General features: G+C 39.2%; 1 protein-coding gene across 4 annotated transcripts in view; it reads right to left on the bottom strand.

Moving 5' to 3' along the window:
* Positions 1-936: 936 nt before the first annotated feature.
* Positions 937-14,853, bottom strand: part of phldb3 (pleckstrin homology-like domain, family B, member 3) — a 33,745-nt gene continuing 19,828 nt past the window's right edge. For 2 of the 4 annotated variants that reach the window (XM_075466064.1, XM_075466065.1), the window contains exons 7-15: positions 12,054-12,164; positions 8,096-8,197; positions 7,357-7,444; positions 6,658-6,823; positions 4,920-5,001; positions 4,479-4,628; positions 3,559-3,781; positions 3,168-3,253; positions 937-2,166 (exon numbers count right to left, since the gene is read on the bottom strand). In XM_075466064.1, coding sequence (XP_075322179.1) covers positions 2,032-2,166; positions 3,168-3,253; positions 3,559-3,781; positions 4,479-4,628; positions 4,920-5,001; positions 6,658-6,823; positions 7,357-7,444; positions 8,096-8,197; positions 12,054-12,164 — 1,143 coding nt within the window. In that variant the 3' untranslated portion in view covers positions 937-2,031. The remainder of the gene's footprint in view (positions 2,167-3,167; positions 3,254-3,558; positions 3,782-4,478; positions 4,629-4,919; positions 5,002-6,657; positions 6,824-7,356; positions 7,445-8,095; positions 8,198-12,053; positions 12,165-14,853) is intronic. The other 2 variants (XM_075466066.1, XM_075466067.1) reach the window with 2 other exon arrangements.

Here is a 14,853-nt window from a genome sequence, read left to right as displayed (position 1 = left end):
ATACACACACATATATATATATATATATATATATATATATATATAGCCCTTAACGCGTTAGGAAATTTAATTTCAACGTGCTAGTGGATATTCTGTTCTGTTCAGTTTACACCACTAATTCGACCAGGCAACGTCTTTCCAATCTTCTATTGTCCAATTTTGCCTTCCTATCATCTCGAACCAGTCGGCCCATTCTCCTTTGACCTCTCACATCAATGAGGTATTTTCGTCCACACAACTGCCGCTCACTGGATATTTTCTCTTTTTCTGACCATTCTCTGTAAACCCTGGAGATGGTTGTGGGTGAAAATCCCAGCAGATCAGCAGTTTCTGAAACACTCAGACCAGCCCGTGTGGCACCAACAACCATGCCATACTGACATGGATAAACACTAAAAGCAGCCCAGAAATGTGGAAGTATGAAGTTCATAACCAAAATATTTACAATTAAATTTTCCAGGACGCAGGTCATGCTTCAAGATTGCTACTTTTTTTTTCTTTTTTAAAATAAGACTGATATAAGTTTTTCTGAAGAACATAGTTAATTATACTGCTGTTAAACAGTGGAAAGGAGGTAGCTAAAACAGTAAACAGGCAATTGATGCTTAGTGTCTGAGGTTAAGATAGATCATTCCGAAATATATTCCATACAGTATATAGAATATTCCATCAGTGTCAGCAAGAACCGTAAAACAACAGGAAATTACCTATATTTTGTAAGTGCTGTATATTTATAAATCACCTTTTAGTAAGATACACATTACGCTTCATAATTACTTTCTGCTGTTACTGGCTTCATCTTTTAGCCAGCTTGAGTCTAATTGAGTGTTCACATGTAGGAGTTGTTGTTTTTTTTACCCTCAGCTGCACTATCTGGGTATTTGACTGCTAGAGCGAATATGTTCACATGCATTCTAAAATTCTGGACTAACACCATAATTTCTTTTTATTTTATTAAATTTTTTACAATGTGCTTACTGGACAAGAGGCAGTGGGTCATTAGGCTAACAGGCTAACAAAAAGACACAGTCACATTTAAAGCCAGTTTAGAATGAACAATAAATCAAACGTGCATGTCTTTGGATTGAAGAAACTGAAGCTCCCAAACAAAAACGTGGAACACAGGGACAACAAACCTAACAGTGAGACCCTAGCCTCACTTCATATTGTATTCATAATATTAAAAGCATTAACCGTTGCAAACTAGTGAAAAATACATTTTAAAAAACTAACATCTTTGATTTCAGTTATTTCTCAAACACCTTTTGCTACAGTTATAATTTGATGTGTCTTGCTGATAAAATTTTGCGAATAAAAAGGAGAGAAGAGCAAAGTTTATATTAATAAACATTTAATAGTGCACTGATAAGAGTACATCTTCATTTATTTGTAAATTAAACCCATACAAATTTTCAAATAATAAATAATCTCAAAAATGTAATGCACATTCTGTCTTATGTACAAACAGAAAACAAGGCTGTGGACATATTAATAGGAAGAGCTGACAAAACAAAGTAATTTAACCCCACATACCCCACTGACAATCCAACTAAAGTGCACTTGTTGCTGGACTGTTAGACTGCAATTTATCAAGACGTGCAGGTGTTCCTATTATTGTGTCCACTTTTGCTGTAGTGTATTTTTGTGTAGCGTTCATCAGTCCTGTAATTCTGGACTGTGACCAGCAGGGGGAGGTCTTGCTCAGTGAGATGAAACCTCCCTGTAACAGCCAGCCAACGTGCAGGCTGGTGAGTAAAGTTTCCTTCTCTGGTCTGCTGCTGTTGAACTTCTGCTGCTATCCCTCTGTATGCAACAGCTTCCCCCTCAATATTTGATCATGCCTGCCTGAGACCCCGCATCGCTGTACCTCTGCACCATTATTCACAGGTTCATGAGTTCAGGTGCAGAATGAGCCCCTGAGGCAGATCTCCAACCAAACCTGCTCCCCAGACAGCTGAGGGGGGGAAATCACTCGCTGCACTTTACGCTCAGTAGCTTCATTCTTTGTTTCAAAGTCACATATGGAAGAGGTCAATAACGGCTGTGCTCATCTGTTGCCGTGACAATGACATCCATCCAGATCCGCATGGACACTGCATTGGAAGCCACCAGAAAGAAAAGACGGTCATATGTCTTCACACAGAATGTCAGGCTGGGCCGTGGAGACTGAAGGGAAGAGACAAATGGTGATAATGTGATAAGTCATGAGGAACAAGCAGCTCTTTGACGATCTTATGGGTTTGTAAGATTTAATTTGTCTCTACAAGTCATCTGAGCTGAACACAGAGGTTCTTAAAAACATAAATCAGAACGATGAAATATGTCTGTTGACCTGAACTTTAATAAACACAGCTCACACAAATCTGTCCTTTAAAACTGAAGCAAGAATGGATTGCTCTGCTTCTCGGAAGAGCGTGAAAGAATTCTTTTGAGTTTATTTTTTTCTTTTTCGCAATGGATATCCCCCCCCAAAAAAAGGAAAAAAAAATACAAACAAACCACAGCATAGTTTAGTACAACTGGCTGCATTTATATAACCAAAAAGGATCAGTTAGAATATGAACTTAACGTGAAGAATCTAACATTATCTCTACAAACACTTTCTCTCAAGGGAAATAGTTTTCCTGATTTACATTAAAATTGAATAAAATCTAAATATAAATAACATGGCTTCACTTAGTGCAACTGTAAACTTTAAGTGCCACATGACACTTTTTTTTAAAGCTGGAGGCCTTTGAGCAGCAAATAGAGCCCCACGAAGCAGTTCTTGTGTTACAGAGGACACATAATTGATTTCTAATGGCTAAAGATGTTATAGGACAGGCCTACAATCTGTCTATTTTAGCCCATTTGGAGGAACTCAAACAAGTTAGACCTCTGAGATGTTTGTTGAGTCATAATAAGTTTAACGATAGCCATTCATGTTAGTCCTGACAACACAGTTTGCAGAGAGATGTTAAAAATATATTTAGACTTCTGAAGGATTCATAACTGAGCCACAATTTAAACAATTTTTTACTGCGATAAAATGGATTCAAGCCTAAGTGTCAGTTTAAACTCCTGAGAAAATGAAACACTATGAAACCAAACAGAACACAATCTCTCAGCCAGACAAATAAACCAATTAGATTTGGCAAAGTCAGTTTGTATGAAGCATAAGAACTCACAGAGGCAGCTGTTCTTAAATGGTCATAGTAAACCTCTTCTATTGCCTGGAAGTAGATGACTCCTTTTAGTTTCCTCTCATCACAGTCTGCAGCAAAGGGAGAGCCAAGAAAAGAAAAAGAAAAGATGTTTACAACAAATCTGATCCACTGTGAGACTTCTGCAATTCAAATTGAAAATAAAACACTTCTCTATGTAAACTACAACACGTAGTAAAATACAGCATGTGAAGCAAAGGATGGATGTTCCAATGCAATGTTTGTGTTTCTTCAAACAATGACCTCCCTTTACTGAACTTCAATTGTGTGACACACAGAGGCCTTTTATTCATGCAAACACACAGACAAACACGCACAGTCTGTGAGCACACACAGTTCCTCTGGCCAGTCTAACCTGTATAGTAGGCCAGTCGTCTGTGATCCGTGTCAAACAAGAACCATCTCTTCTTCCACGTCTTCACCCTCCCCCCTCGTTTGGTCAGGAAGCCCGCACAGCGTCGAGGCGTTAGCCGCAGATCTGTGCAGCCGGCAACCCCGTGACCCATAGACTCCACGTGGGCCCGCAGGTCAAAGTTCGGCGAGAGGAAGAGGGGCAGGCTGCGCCGCTGGAGGGACAGCTGGAGTTTAAATGTGCCTCAGAATAGTCAATTTTCCATGGAAAATACTTTTAGCATTTAGTGGCTTTCTATAATGGATACACTTGTTTTTGAGTCTCAACAGGGGCTCTCTGTGATCAGATGATAAAAATGAATTGTATGGGATAATGGTATTGGAAAAAAGTTAATTATACTGTTGCAAAAAACTGACAGACAGATTCGGTTTTAACAAGGGAAGGAAAGTCTAGTAAAACATGGCAAAGAGCTGCATTATGGGAAATGCTTCTGAAGGAATGAACAGACTTAAAGTCAGAAAACCTCAGCCTCTATTGCATCTATTGTGCATTTACTCCTGCAACTACAGTCACAACCAGCAACCTTCTTATTTTATACTGTTAATGTAATCTCTAGATAATGGCTTTATTTTTCAGGAAACAATGTAAACCTAAACCACTTGTTACAGCTGAGAACGTAAGCATGAACTATGTATATATTAATGAAATCAAATAAGGTGTTGATATCAAAACTCCCTAAAAACTCTTTTTACACATAAAAAGGCCTATTGGCTTGTGGTGCAGGAACAAGGATTTAAATAGGGGAGTAACACAGAATAAAACATTTCTGGTTCTGCTGCAAAACAGTTTCATGATTTTTCAACTGTTCATTCCTCAATGTAGGAATAAAAAAAATGGCTTTTGTGCTGGCATTTCATTCATACCTCAGGGGAGTTTGGAGGGGAAATGGTCTTTGGTAACTCATTTGGTTCTGCCTCGGGCCTTTGTTGGATCTCTGGTTCTGGTGGTTCTTCTCTGGGGGAGTTCAGCTCTCTGTGGCTTCTCTCCTCCAACAACAACCGCCGTTGCTCTTCCTGGGTGCATGCATATATTGAAGTAAACTCTTAGCTATCTATGGCATCAAAATATGTGACCATTGTTTTCAGGGTACTGGGGGAAAAAAAAGACAATGTTGATGATGTTCCAAAACAGCTGAAAATCAATGCTGCAAACATGCATGAAAAACTCCATATATCTGCTGGGTGTTTTCTTGGACAGTCATGTGTGAGCTGAGTGGGTGTCAGTGATCAGACAGCCATGTCTAATGTGGTGTGTCGCTGATGATTAGACATGTTGGCGAGCATTTCCCACGGCAGGTGACTCACCCTTTCTCTGAGTAGCCTTTCTCTCTCTGCTTTGGCTTCCCTCAGTTTCTTCTCAATCTCTACAAGATCCAAAAGGCACGGGCTGTGAGAGGAGACGAAAATGAATATCTAAATTCTTTAATACAAAGGAAGATGCCAATGGTCAATTACAGAGGAATGCAATATTTAGACAATAAGCTGCATTTATTATTAGGTGCATTAATTTACCAAATTACAGCTAATATTACAGTGTAAATTGAATCCCATAGAGATGAATATTACCCTACTGTCTTGTAAATGAACAAGATAAAACATAATTTATTGAATATTCATAAATTCAGTTCAAGATGTTGTAGTTGACACAAGTATAAACTTGCTGTGACTTTAGAAACAAACCACTACTTCACTGTGAACATCACAAGTGAACTTGAACAAATAACACTACACCTCTGCCCACAATCTAACACTCGTTTTACAGTCCATGACATTGCACATACTCATTACATGCAACATCCAAATGCTACTAATATCAGTACATATATCTGTGTTTGCTGAATTTTAACAAAAAGAAACCACTTTCAAATATATATATACAAAAATATAAAATATAAAACAGGTTTCGAGGACTGCCTTCTTTCACTTTCGTAATATTGCCAAAATCAGGAACATCTTATCTCAGAGTGATGCAGAAAAACTGGTCCATGCATTGGACTACTGTAATTCTTTATTTTTGGGCTATCCCACAAATTCTATGAAAATCCTCCAGCTGATCCAAAATGCCGCAGTCAGAGTTCTGATGAGAACTAACAGCAGAGATCATATTTCTCCAGTTTGACCTTCTCTTGATTGGCTCCCTGGAAAATTCAGAATAGAATTTAAGATTCTTCTCCTCACATATAAAGCTCTTAATGACCGAGCTCCATCATATCTTAAAGATCTGATTGTTAGATATTTTCCCAACAGAGCACTTTGCTCTCAGGCTGCAGGTTTACTTGAGGTTCCCAGAGTTTCTAAAAGTAGAATGGGAGGCAGAGCCTTCAGTTATCAGGCCCCTCTCTGTGCAACCAGCGAACAGTATATGTCTGGGAAGCAGAAACCCTCTCTACCTTTAAGATTAGGCTTAAAACTTTCCTTTTATAGTTAGGGGTGCTTATAGTTAGGGGTGGCTCAGGTGATCTCGAAACATCCCATAGTTAAGCTGCTATAGGCCTAGCCTGCTGGGGGGCCTCTCATGTCACACCTTTCCTCACTTTGCTTTCTTATTCCCCCGTTTAATTTCTCAAATGATATTATGTATATTTGGCATTATTGTTGTCATTAACTTGTGTTTTCCTGTCTCAGCAGATATCCCTGGTCTGGTGGTAGGGTGTTTGTTGTCCCCTCTTTTCTGCCCTTCCTGAGTCTGGTTCTGCCAGAGGTTTCTTCCTGTTAAAAGGGAGTCGTTTCTCTCCACAGTCGGCTCATGCTTGTTCAGGACGGGGGATTGGACCGAAGAGAAGTTTCGGTGCAATCTGTTGGTTTCCTTAGCTATGAAATAGTTTTTGAATTGGCTCTGTATGTATGATTTGGACTACTTTTGAGTTTAAATAATTGGATTTGATTGGATTATGATGACAATGAATTGGACTCTGATTGGCTTAAATTGGACTGTATTATTGAAGTGCCTGGAGATGACATTTGTTGTGATTTGGCGCTATATAAATAAAACTGAATTGAATTCAATTGAATTGTTCATGGGTCCAGCAGTGAAGAAACTGACCTGGCAGCACGAGAGCTTGTTGCACTGTTGCATGGAGTGAGGATTCTGCCACCGTTGCTGGACCCAGGTCTGTGCCTGTCAATGTGCCCGTTGCTCAGTCTATGGGAGGTAACGGGGGAAGTGTAGGCCTCTGTTGTCTGGCTGTCGGGAAGCATCCTTACCAACCCTGTGGATGGAAAGAGACATTGAAAGAGAGGTGAACCAAACAACAAGTCAGCACAAACACTTTAATATAAGATGTGGCAAGACTAAAACCTTGCAAGCGGTGGTTGAGTATCAAGAAGTTGACTCATATTACATCAAGAATTGTAGTTACAACATTCAGGGGTAGACTAAGTGAAAGGTAGGGAAAGTGCTAAGACCTTGCAAGACTTGACAAGACCTTGTAGATCAGGCTACTCAGATATTTCGAGGCAAAAAACAGATACTACTGAGGGGATTTTAGGCTTAAGTATACGGGTGTTCCTATAACTCAACATCTGAGTGCAGGCAAATCCTGCTCTCTACCAACATAATAACGACCTTCCAACTCCACAGACACACCTTTGATTTGCCTAAAAGGGAGGGAACTAAACAAACAGACAAAATGAGAACATGAGGGCACAATGAGCATGTTTACTGTACCAAATCACAAAAGTCTCAGCTTGAGCAGTGAAGAGCATAATGGAAGATAGAAAAAGAGGACTGATAATAACTCACCCTGCACAGAGACCGGCCTGTCACTGAGTCTGTTGTTGCGATGTGAACTCCGTCTTCTGGGCATGCTGGCTGTTTCTTTGCATGCTTCCTAAAAAATTAAATAAATGTGTACATTCAGCTTGTTTAATTAACATTTACGCAGAATCACTGTATCTTTAAGCAATCTATAAGTATTTTTACAATACAGTCAATTGTTTTATTCTTTTTATCATTAAAAAAAAAGTTTCTGTCTGACTATTTTCAAATGCGCACCAATCATCACAGCATTAAAACCACCTTCCAAAGTCCTAAACGTGCCACCAAAGAGCCCGAACCCGTTGGGATATGGGCTCAGAACCTCTTGGAGCATCTTGTGGACTGCAGAGTGGGGGGTCTATCGGTTTGTTCATATCTTTCTAATGCTTGTTCAAAACTAAGATTTGGCAAGTGTTGCGAACAGGTCAACACTGTGGACGGTTGTGTTGTCTCTTCTTAAGCTGCCTTTTTGTGTGTATTGTTCTGCCAAAGGATGGCATTGCCATCAGGGCAGCATACCCACATGTATTCCACAATTCAAAGTTTGCTTGCAGAACACTGATTTATGACCAGATGATCAACACGATTCACTCCCATCCACTACAATTCAGTAGCTTTAATGTTTAGGCTGATCAGTGCTCTAAGCACATTAGCTAACAATACATCTATAATTATTAGCTGCAGCTAAAATAGCAAACTATATTCATGGTGACCACCTTCATACCTGAGGAGGCTTGTGAACTGTTAAAGGAGAGAATGACATCATACAGGGAGCTGAGCCGGTGATGTTCGACCAATCACTGAGCGGCTTCTTCTCTTTGAGAACCTGTAGGACCAGATTCAGTCTTGAAATATAGTAACGGATCTGTGTAGAACACTGGCTTAAAGGAGCAAATACTAAAAGTTTACCAACTATGGCTGTGGGAAAAGTGATAAACACAGGGCCTAAAAAACCTGCAGTGTTAGACATACCACATCTGGCTGAAAATGAAAACTTGTCCACACTTCTAAGACAGATTGTAATGAGTTAAAAAATTATCACAGCCACACTATCTTTCCCAGGAACCCTCCCTCTCTGCTTGACTCACAAACACATGAGCAATTCAGTCACCACATTAAGTCCAATGTTTAACCCGTATTGGTCTCTCACACTACTCCACAGTAGCACATGCTGACAGGAAAAGTGTGGACAGCGTTTTTTCAGCAGTTATCACTGATTTGCAGACAGTGGGGTTTTTTTTCTCAATTTTGTAGATATCCAAGAGCAAATTGTCTTAAAATGCCTCCATTATATTGATGTTCACAATAGCTACTATACATAAGTATTTGCCAACAAGACAAACCAAATTTAAGAGAAACCTGTCAGACATAATCCACATCCAGCATGCAGACAAACCGCAGTCATACAAATGTTGTCATGTTTTCTGACGCCGTCTTGTCCCTTTCTCCTCTGCTATCCTGCCACTCCCTTTCTGCCTTCTCTCCTCTGATCTCTCCTCTCATTATCAAGCCAATAAACTAAATATCAAGTTTTAATGTCCCCCAGACAGTCAGATCATTTGTCTTCTTTTAGCTTACCGCTCGCAGCTGGGATGTGAAACTTCTCCCAGCTTGCCTCGTCTCCCTCTCACGCAGTCACACACGATCCCTTCAACACACACATACTCAGGCACACCCCCCTCCCTCCGATCGCTTACTCCTCCCTCTCTCCATTCCCTCCCTCCAGCTGGGGTTGCGCTCTCTAACACACTCTTACTCCCTCTCTTTCCATGTCTGATTAGTTTTTTCCTCTTCCAGATCTTGTCTCCTGCTCATCTTAAATGTTGCAGTCAAAACTGATGAAAGGCAAACCAATGCCAATGGGATAAGGTCACAGCACAGTTTACTCATTATTGAGTGAATCACATACTTTGGAATGGCGAGTATTCAAAATAAGCACATAAAAGTGTGGACTTTCCTAAAACATGCAGCTAAGTAATAGTTATTGGAGGTTTTATAAAACTCCAGAGATACAGAAAAGGACAAGACAGAGATAAAGGACAATCTCATCTTGTTTTGTAAAGATTGAATAAATACAGGGAAGATCTGTAAAGCACAGGAAAAAAAAATCAAAGCGAATTTAAAGTATATCAGGCTACCTTTACACGGAAACGATTTGAAACCAAAACGCAAAAGTGGCGTTTCGTTTTCACTTTTAAATCTGCATTTAGACGAGCGTTTTAGGGTGAAAATCTGCGTGCACACGGAAACGCAAAAGTGTGTGACGTTTCATATTTATCGATGCAGTAAACATGCTTGTCGTCTACCACTCCATTCATGAAGTTATCCCACCACTGAGAAGTCCTCCCAGGTCTCACCCACAGCTGTCTAGGTCGCCTGCTCTCTCTATGAACTTCAAGAATTTCGAGAACGTAGTTCATATTTTTGGTCTGTTCTTTACTACTCTCGCTCATCATTGCTGTTATCTCATGAAATGACTCTTGAACGTCAATTACCGCGCCTAAGGCGAGTTGAAAGTCCGCAGGGACGGACATGTTGATAGCCTACTGATGTGTTTCCCACGGTTTTCTGGCGCTTTATTATGCTTGTCACGTCATTTCTATGTGACGAGAAACGCAGTTTTGCATTTTCATCCTTTACACGGTGGCGCGACAGTGGAGCGTTTTCAAGAATTCCACTCTGGAGGGCGGTTTCACTTTTTTGCGTTTTCATGCCCCCAAAACGCTGTTACCATCTAAACGATATAGTGCATCCACAAAAAGGTTTTGCGTTTTTAACCCGTTTTCGTTTCCGTATAAAGTGCCCCTCAGTCATTAGTCTAATTTGGAGCAGGAAAAATAAAAATGTGCTCATTATCTGCTGCTGTTTATTCAGAAATGGATCACAAAGGCATCAGTCAACAGATCAGTAGCCCAGACGTCCTGAACCTCAACTGCTTTCAGCTGCAGGATGTTTAGGCATTCCAGGGTCAAAGGGAACATATAATCTCTACAATGTAATGTGGGTTTAAAAGGGCTGCATGCTGGTTAGATGCCCATACCAGTGCCGCTGGCCCCTTCTCACAAACTGTGCCATTCTGAGCCACAATCCAGAACTCTTAATTGACATCATAATCTATGTCCATATAATCTCAAGTATGGGTGCGAGCTCAGTAGCTTCACCATCATAGATCGATTTGTGTGTCTCAATGAACGTGCAAGCTAAGATATTTGGAGAATAGTCGTAGCAAAGTCAGTCGTGGCAAACCGGCCCCACATAAGGAACCAGACAAAGAGCAATTCACAACTGACCCTTATGAAATGGACTTGAAGATGGAAATACAAAACTGATGGAACTTCAACTTCTAGAGTTGATCCCCTGAATATATTTAGCATAAATTGCCTATTCACAGATACAGCAGACACTGCATTCATTCTGAATAGCAACATATTAAAACTTATTATTCAGTTTTAACTTCAAAATGAAGCAGAAGAGAATAGTTAGAGTGAACCAACCCAGTTAGGTTGCAGGATGTAAAACCTCACTAGTAAGCTGAAAAAATTTGAACAGCTCCTTCGAACTGATAGGACCTGAACAGGAATGCGTCTTCTCTGTAGTTTTTCTTTTCTATGGGTGAACCAAAACATAGATAGCAACAGTTGTATCAAATAGGGATATTAAATTGTCTGCATATATATACCTGGCCCTAAAAACTGGGGTATTAATCCAATCCAATAATGTTCATGTCTTCATTTTTAAACCCATTTTTCTTAAGAGCAGGATCTTACAGCCCGAGGACAAAGGCATCTTCAACTCTTCTTTTATTTAGAAAATGTTTAGCCATGCCTGAAATCACTCCCCTGTTCACTCATTCACTGCTCCTTACATAACAGACACTCAAATTCCATCTAAGGCATGTCAAAGACAAAGTAATGAACAAATCACTAGAAAAGCAGCCCATTATTAAGAAATATCAGTAGCAGTAGTAATAAATTTGGTGGTATTGTTCAAACAATAAAATTTCAAACACCAAAACATTCCGACTGCTTTGACTTTTCTCAAACATGTTTTGTAAATGTTTTTCAAAAATTATAAAAGATTTACTGCAAAAAAAGGAAGAAAGAAGAATTCACAAAACGTTGAGCGCTAGATAGCAACTGATGTTTATCGGAGTAGAAAGGGACAAAATATTTTCTCTTTACCTGCCCTTAAGCCCCATATTTTCACTCATGCTTGATTAGTTTTTTTCATTAATATAAGAAACTTTGTCTCCATAAACCCCATAAAACATAACCAAATGAAAGCAGAATTTCAGTGAAAACCAGAATTCACTTTGCTTCTAACTTGTTGTATGTCCATAGTTTGTGGACCAGAAACAAAAATGTCACACCAATTTATGTGAGACAGCCTTTGCATCGAGACTAAATCTGAGTGAATTTTCATCCTGAGAATATGTAACTCAAACTCCCTGCTGTTGTATGCCAATAATCAACAGGTTCTCTTAATCATTGTTCTATTCACACACTTTGATAGATGCAGTTTGAACTTTTTAGCGGTTAGAAAAAGACAAGGAGCAGACGGTTTTTAGCAATATCATCACAATTTCTCTAGAAATGGTATAGTCTGGTTTTAACAACAAGACACATTAAACCAATGAGGATTAATACATTTGTAAAACTGACATTATCCTGAATCTTTCATACCGTTTGAGCCGTGTGGATGAGCTCTCTCCTCTCTTTCCTCAATGCGTTCAGCTCCCTCTCCTTCTCTTTCTCCATCTCCCTCAGCTGACTCTCCAACTGCTGGACTTGCTCCTAGAAATTCAGACAATGATTTCCATCAGCGTGGTCTGCCACATGGCTTCCTTTCCTCGGAAGAGATGCTTTGTGATGTTGCTGATTCATCTGACTGGCATGAGTTTTCTTAATCTCTTCATTATGCTGTGAAGTAATATTGCGAAAATATCCCAGATGTGATGCCGTGTGTGTTGGTGCGAGTGCTGTGTGTGATGCCCCGAACAAAGCAGACCATTTAAACTGATATTAAATGCAAATCAGATGTTCATGTTGCAAGTTATGAGATGCGTAAGAAAAAAAGTCACGTGGCTGTAGGACTCAAAGTGTTACATGAAACGATGGAGTGATAATAAATCAGAAAATATGACACAATAAGAAAGAGACAGATGAGCTGTCATTGCAGCGAGGCCACGGTGCAGCTGAGTCAACTAGCATCCCTGTCACACAATCCCCATCTTCTTTTCTCCTCCTCCCCCTACATACTCAAGCAAATTGAGGAACAATTCAACATTATCGTCGCAATCTCTTTCTCTGGATGGAATTCTACACTGCAGCAGAAAAGCAGAAAGAGAGGAAATACACACTTAGAGACTTGTTTCTAACTGTTCTTAGTCAGTCTTTTTGGGTGCGTTTAGCACATTATACACCACAGCGCAGTGCCAACGCTGAAGTAGTATCCATATTAACAATGTATAGAAGATCCATTCTTACAAATCTTCCAAGCATTGAAAAATTAAACGATTTAAAGTTCATTTGTTTCACTTCCTTTAATATCTGTTCACGTCTAAGTGAGATGCAAACCTAACAGTACATGTGAAGAATAAATGATGATGAGAGTAATTCTGGAAATACATTAAAACATTATGCCATGAGTAACAGCAACAAGTCCTTAACTTGCTCTTTTTGGAGCCACAAGTGATCGCATTTGGACAGAAAGGTGAAGCTGCAGTGACATTAGAAACCTGACTGGATGAAAATAGATATCTTTGAATCATAGCATCTATTGTATTATAAGATTTCCAGGGGTGCATTAATCAGAAGCTGTCAATTTAGCTTATGACTTACTGACTCTTGGGTGAAAAAAAGTATAAACCTTTTTGGAGCCAGCGCCTACTGGTCATCAGTGGTATTGTACTTCCGTGTTTCCTTCATGTCGAACATTGTATTGATTACTACAATCATCTTTTATTCACGGTCAACAGGCTGAACTCTTTGAAGATTTTTTTTGCCACCTGCTATGTTGGGTCATTAGCAGAATAAGCTCTTTTCATTTAAAGCTACAGATGCTGAAAAGGATTGTGGTAAGCGGAGCAATAATTTTAGGAATGGAACACACTGTGTAAATTAGTGTTATGCTGAAAGAAACTGTGATTGTGAAAGTGTCTGCATGCATGCATATGTAAGCATAAAGCTCAGATTAAGTAGCACCTGACCAGAGGGGTGTACCACAAAGTTCACACAAACACAGGAAGGCTTTCTTTGTGCCAGCAGGTTTAACAAAACCTACAACTTGAATCAGAAATAAAAGTGGGAGTTTTTTTCTTTGTAAACCTAGAATTTCTGGGTTCTGGGTGAACTCATAAAAATGTGCATTTTATGTGTCATTTGATGCTCCTTTATACTGGTCTCCTGAGCATGTTGTTTGAATGGGAAGGTGGGAAAAAATATAAAAATCATTACAGCACAACATAGTTGCTAAATTCAAGACAAGAAAAGAAATGCTGGCAGAAGACTGATAGAGAAAATTTGTGAGTTAATAAAAGTCAGCAGTTTTTAAATCAGGACAGCTGCACATAAAACCCCCAAAATTTGAACTTGATACTCAAGAAATGCTTTAACTCTGACAGTATGTCATAAACTGGGGAAATCATCACAATTAAATGTATTTTTTAGATTAAATAAAATTTGATATAAAAACAAACAAGTTTTCAAATCTATGTTAGGCTCATTATGAACAGTGAAGAACATTTGTTAAAAATCAGGAAAAAAAATATATATAAACCATATCTAGCCCATTCTGCATCATCAATTGCAGGCATGGTTTCCATGGTAATGTACCACACAAACTACAGATTAGACTAGAATTGCAAAGCTTCTTTAGTGGCATAACAGACAGCTTAAAATATTTCATGTAGAATGTATTTCCTTCGCTGAAAATCATGATTATCAAACACTGAGCTCTGGTTAAAAGGGGCTGATTTTCTATTAAGGTTAAAACTCATAATGCATAAACTATTTAACAGAATAAAGAATAAAGCCTGATGATTTTCTGTTTTTCAGCATCAGCCAAGTGCTCTGAATTTCTACATTTCTACAAATGCAAGGCAGAACTATTGATTCAATGTTGATGTCTGTCAACATTATATGTTGTTTCAGTCTGATATTCCTGTCCGGACATCCCGAAGAAAAGAACAACTGAATGAATCCCCCTTTTTCAGACGATTTAATCCAAAACTCTGACCATAAACCGCACCAGAGCGGGTTATGAGTTCAGCCAAAACTACCATGGTGATCTAGCCAAAAAGACAGTCACCCTCTTGACACCTTATTTAACAACACAGAAAATGTTGCACAAAGTTTGTATCGTAAAAACTGGATCCACATAACCATCACATCTCGTGATTTCTTTTTCTTAATAACTGATATCAGAGTCAGTAAATTAAACACAATACACATTAAACGCTGACCTTTACGCCAGAGGTCTTCA

This window comes from Odontesthes bonariensis, chromosome 5 (genome assembly GCF_027942865.1).
Source record: "Odontesthes bonariensis isolate fOdoBon6 chromosome 5, fOdoBon6.hap1, whole genome shotgun sequence".
Classification (NCBI taxonomy): Eukaryota; Metazoa; Chordata; class Actinopteri; order Atheriniformes; family Atherinopsidae; genus Odontesthes; species Odontesthes bonariensis.
The sequence above is the reverse complement of the archived record's forward strand: the minus strand, read 5'-3'. Positions and strand labels throughout refer to the sequence as shown.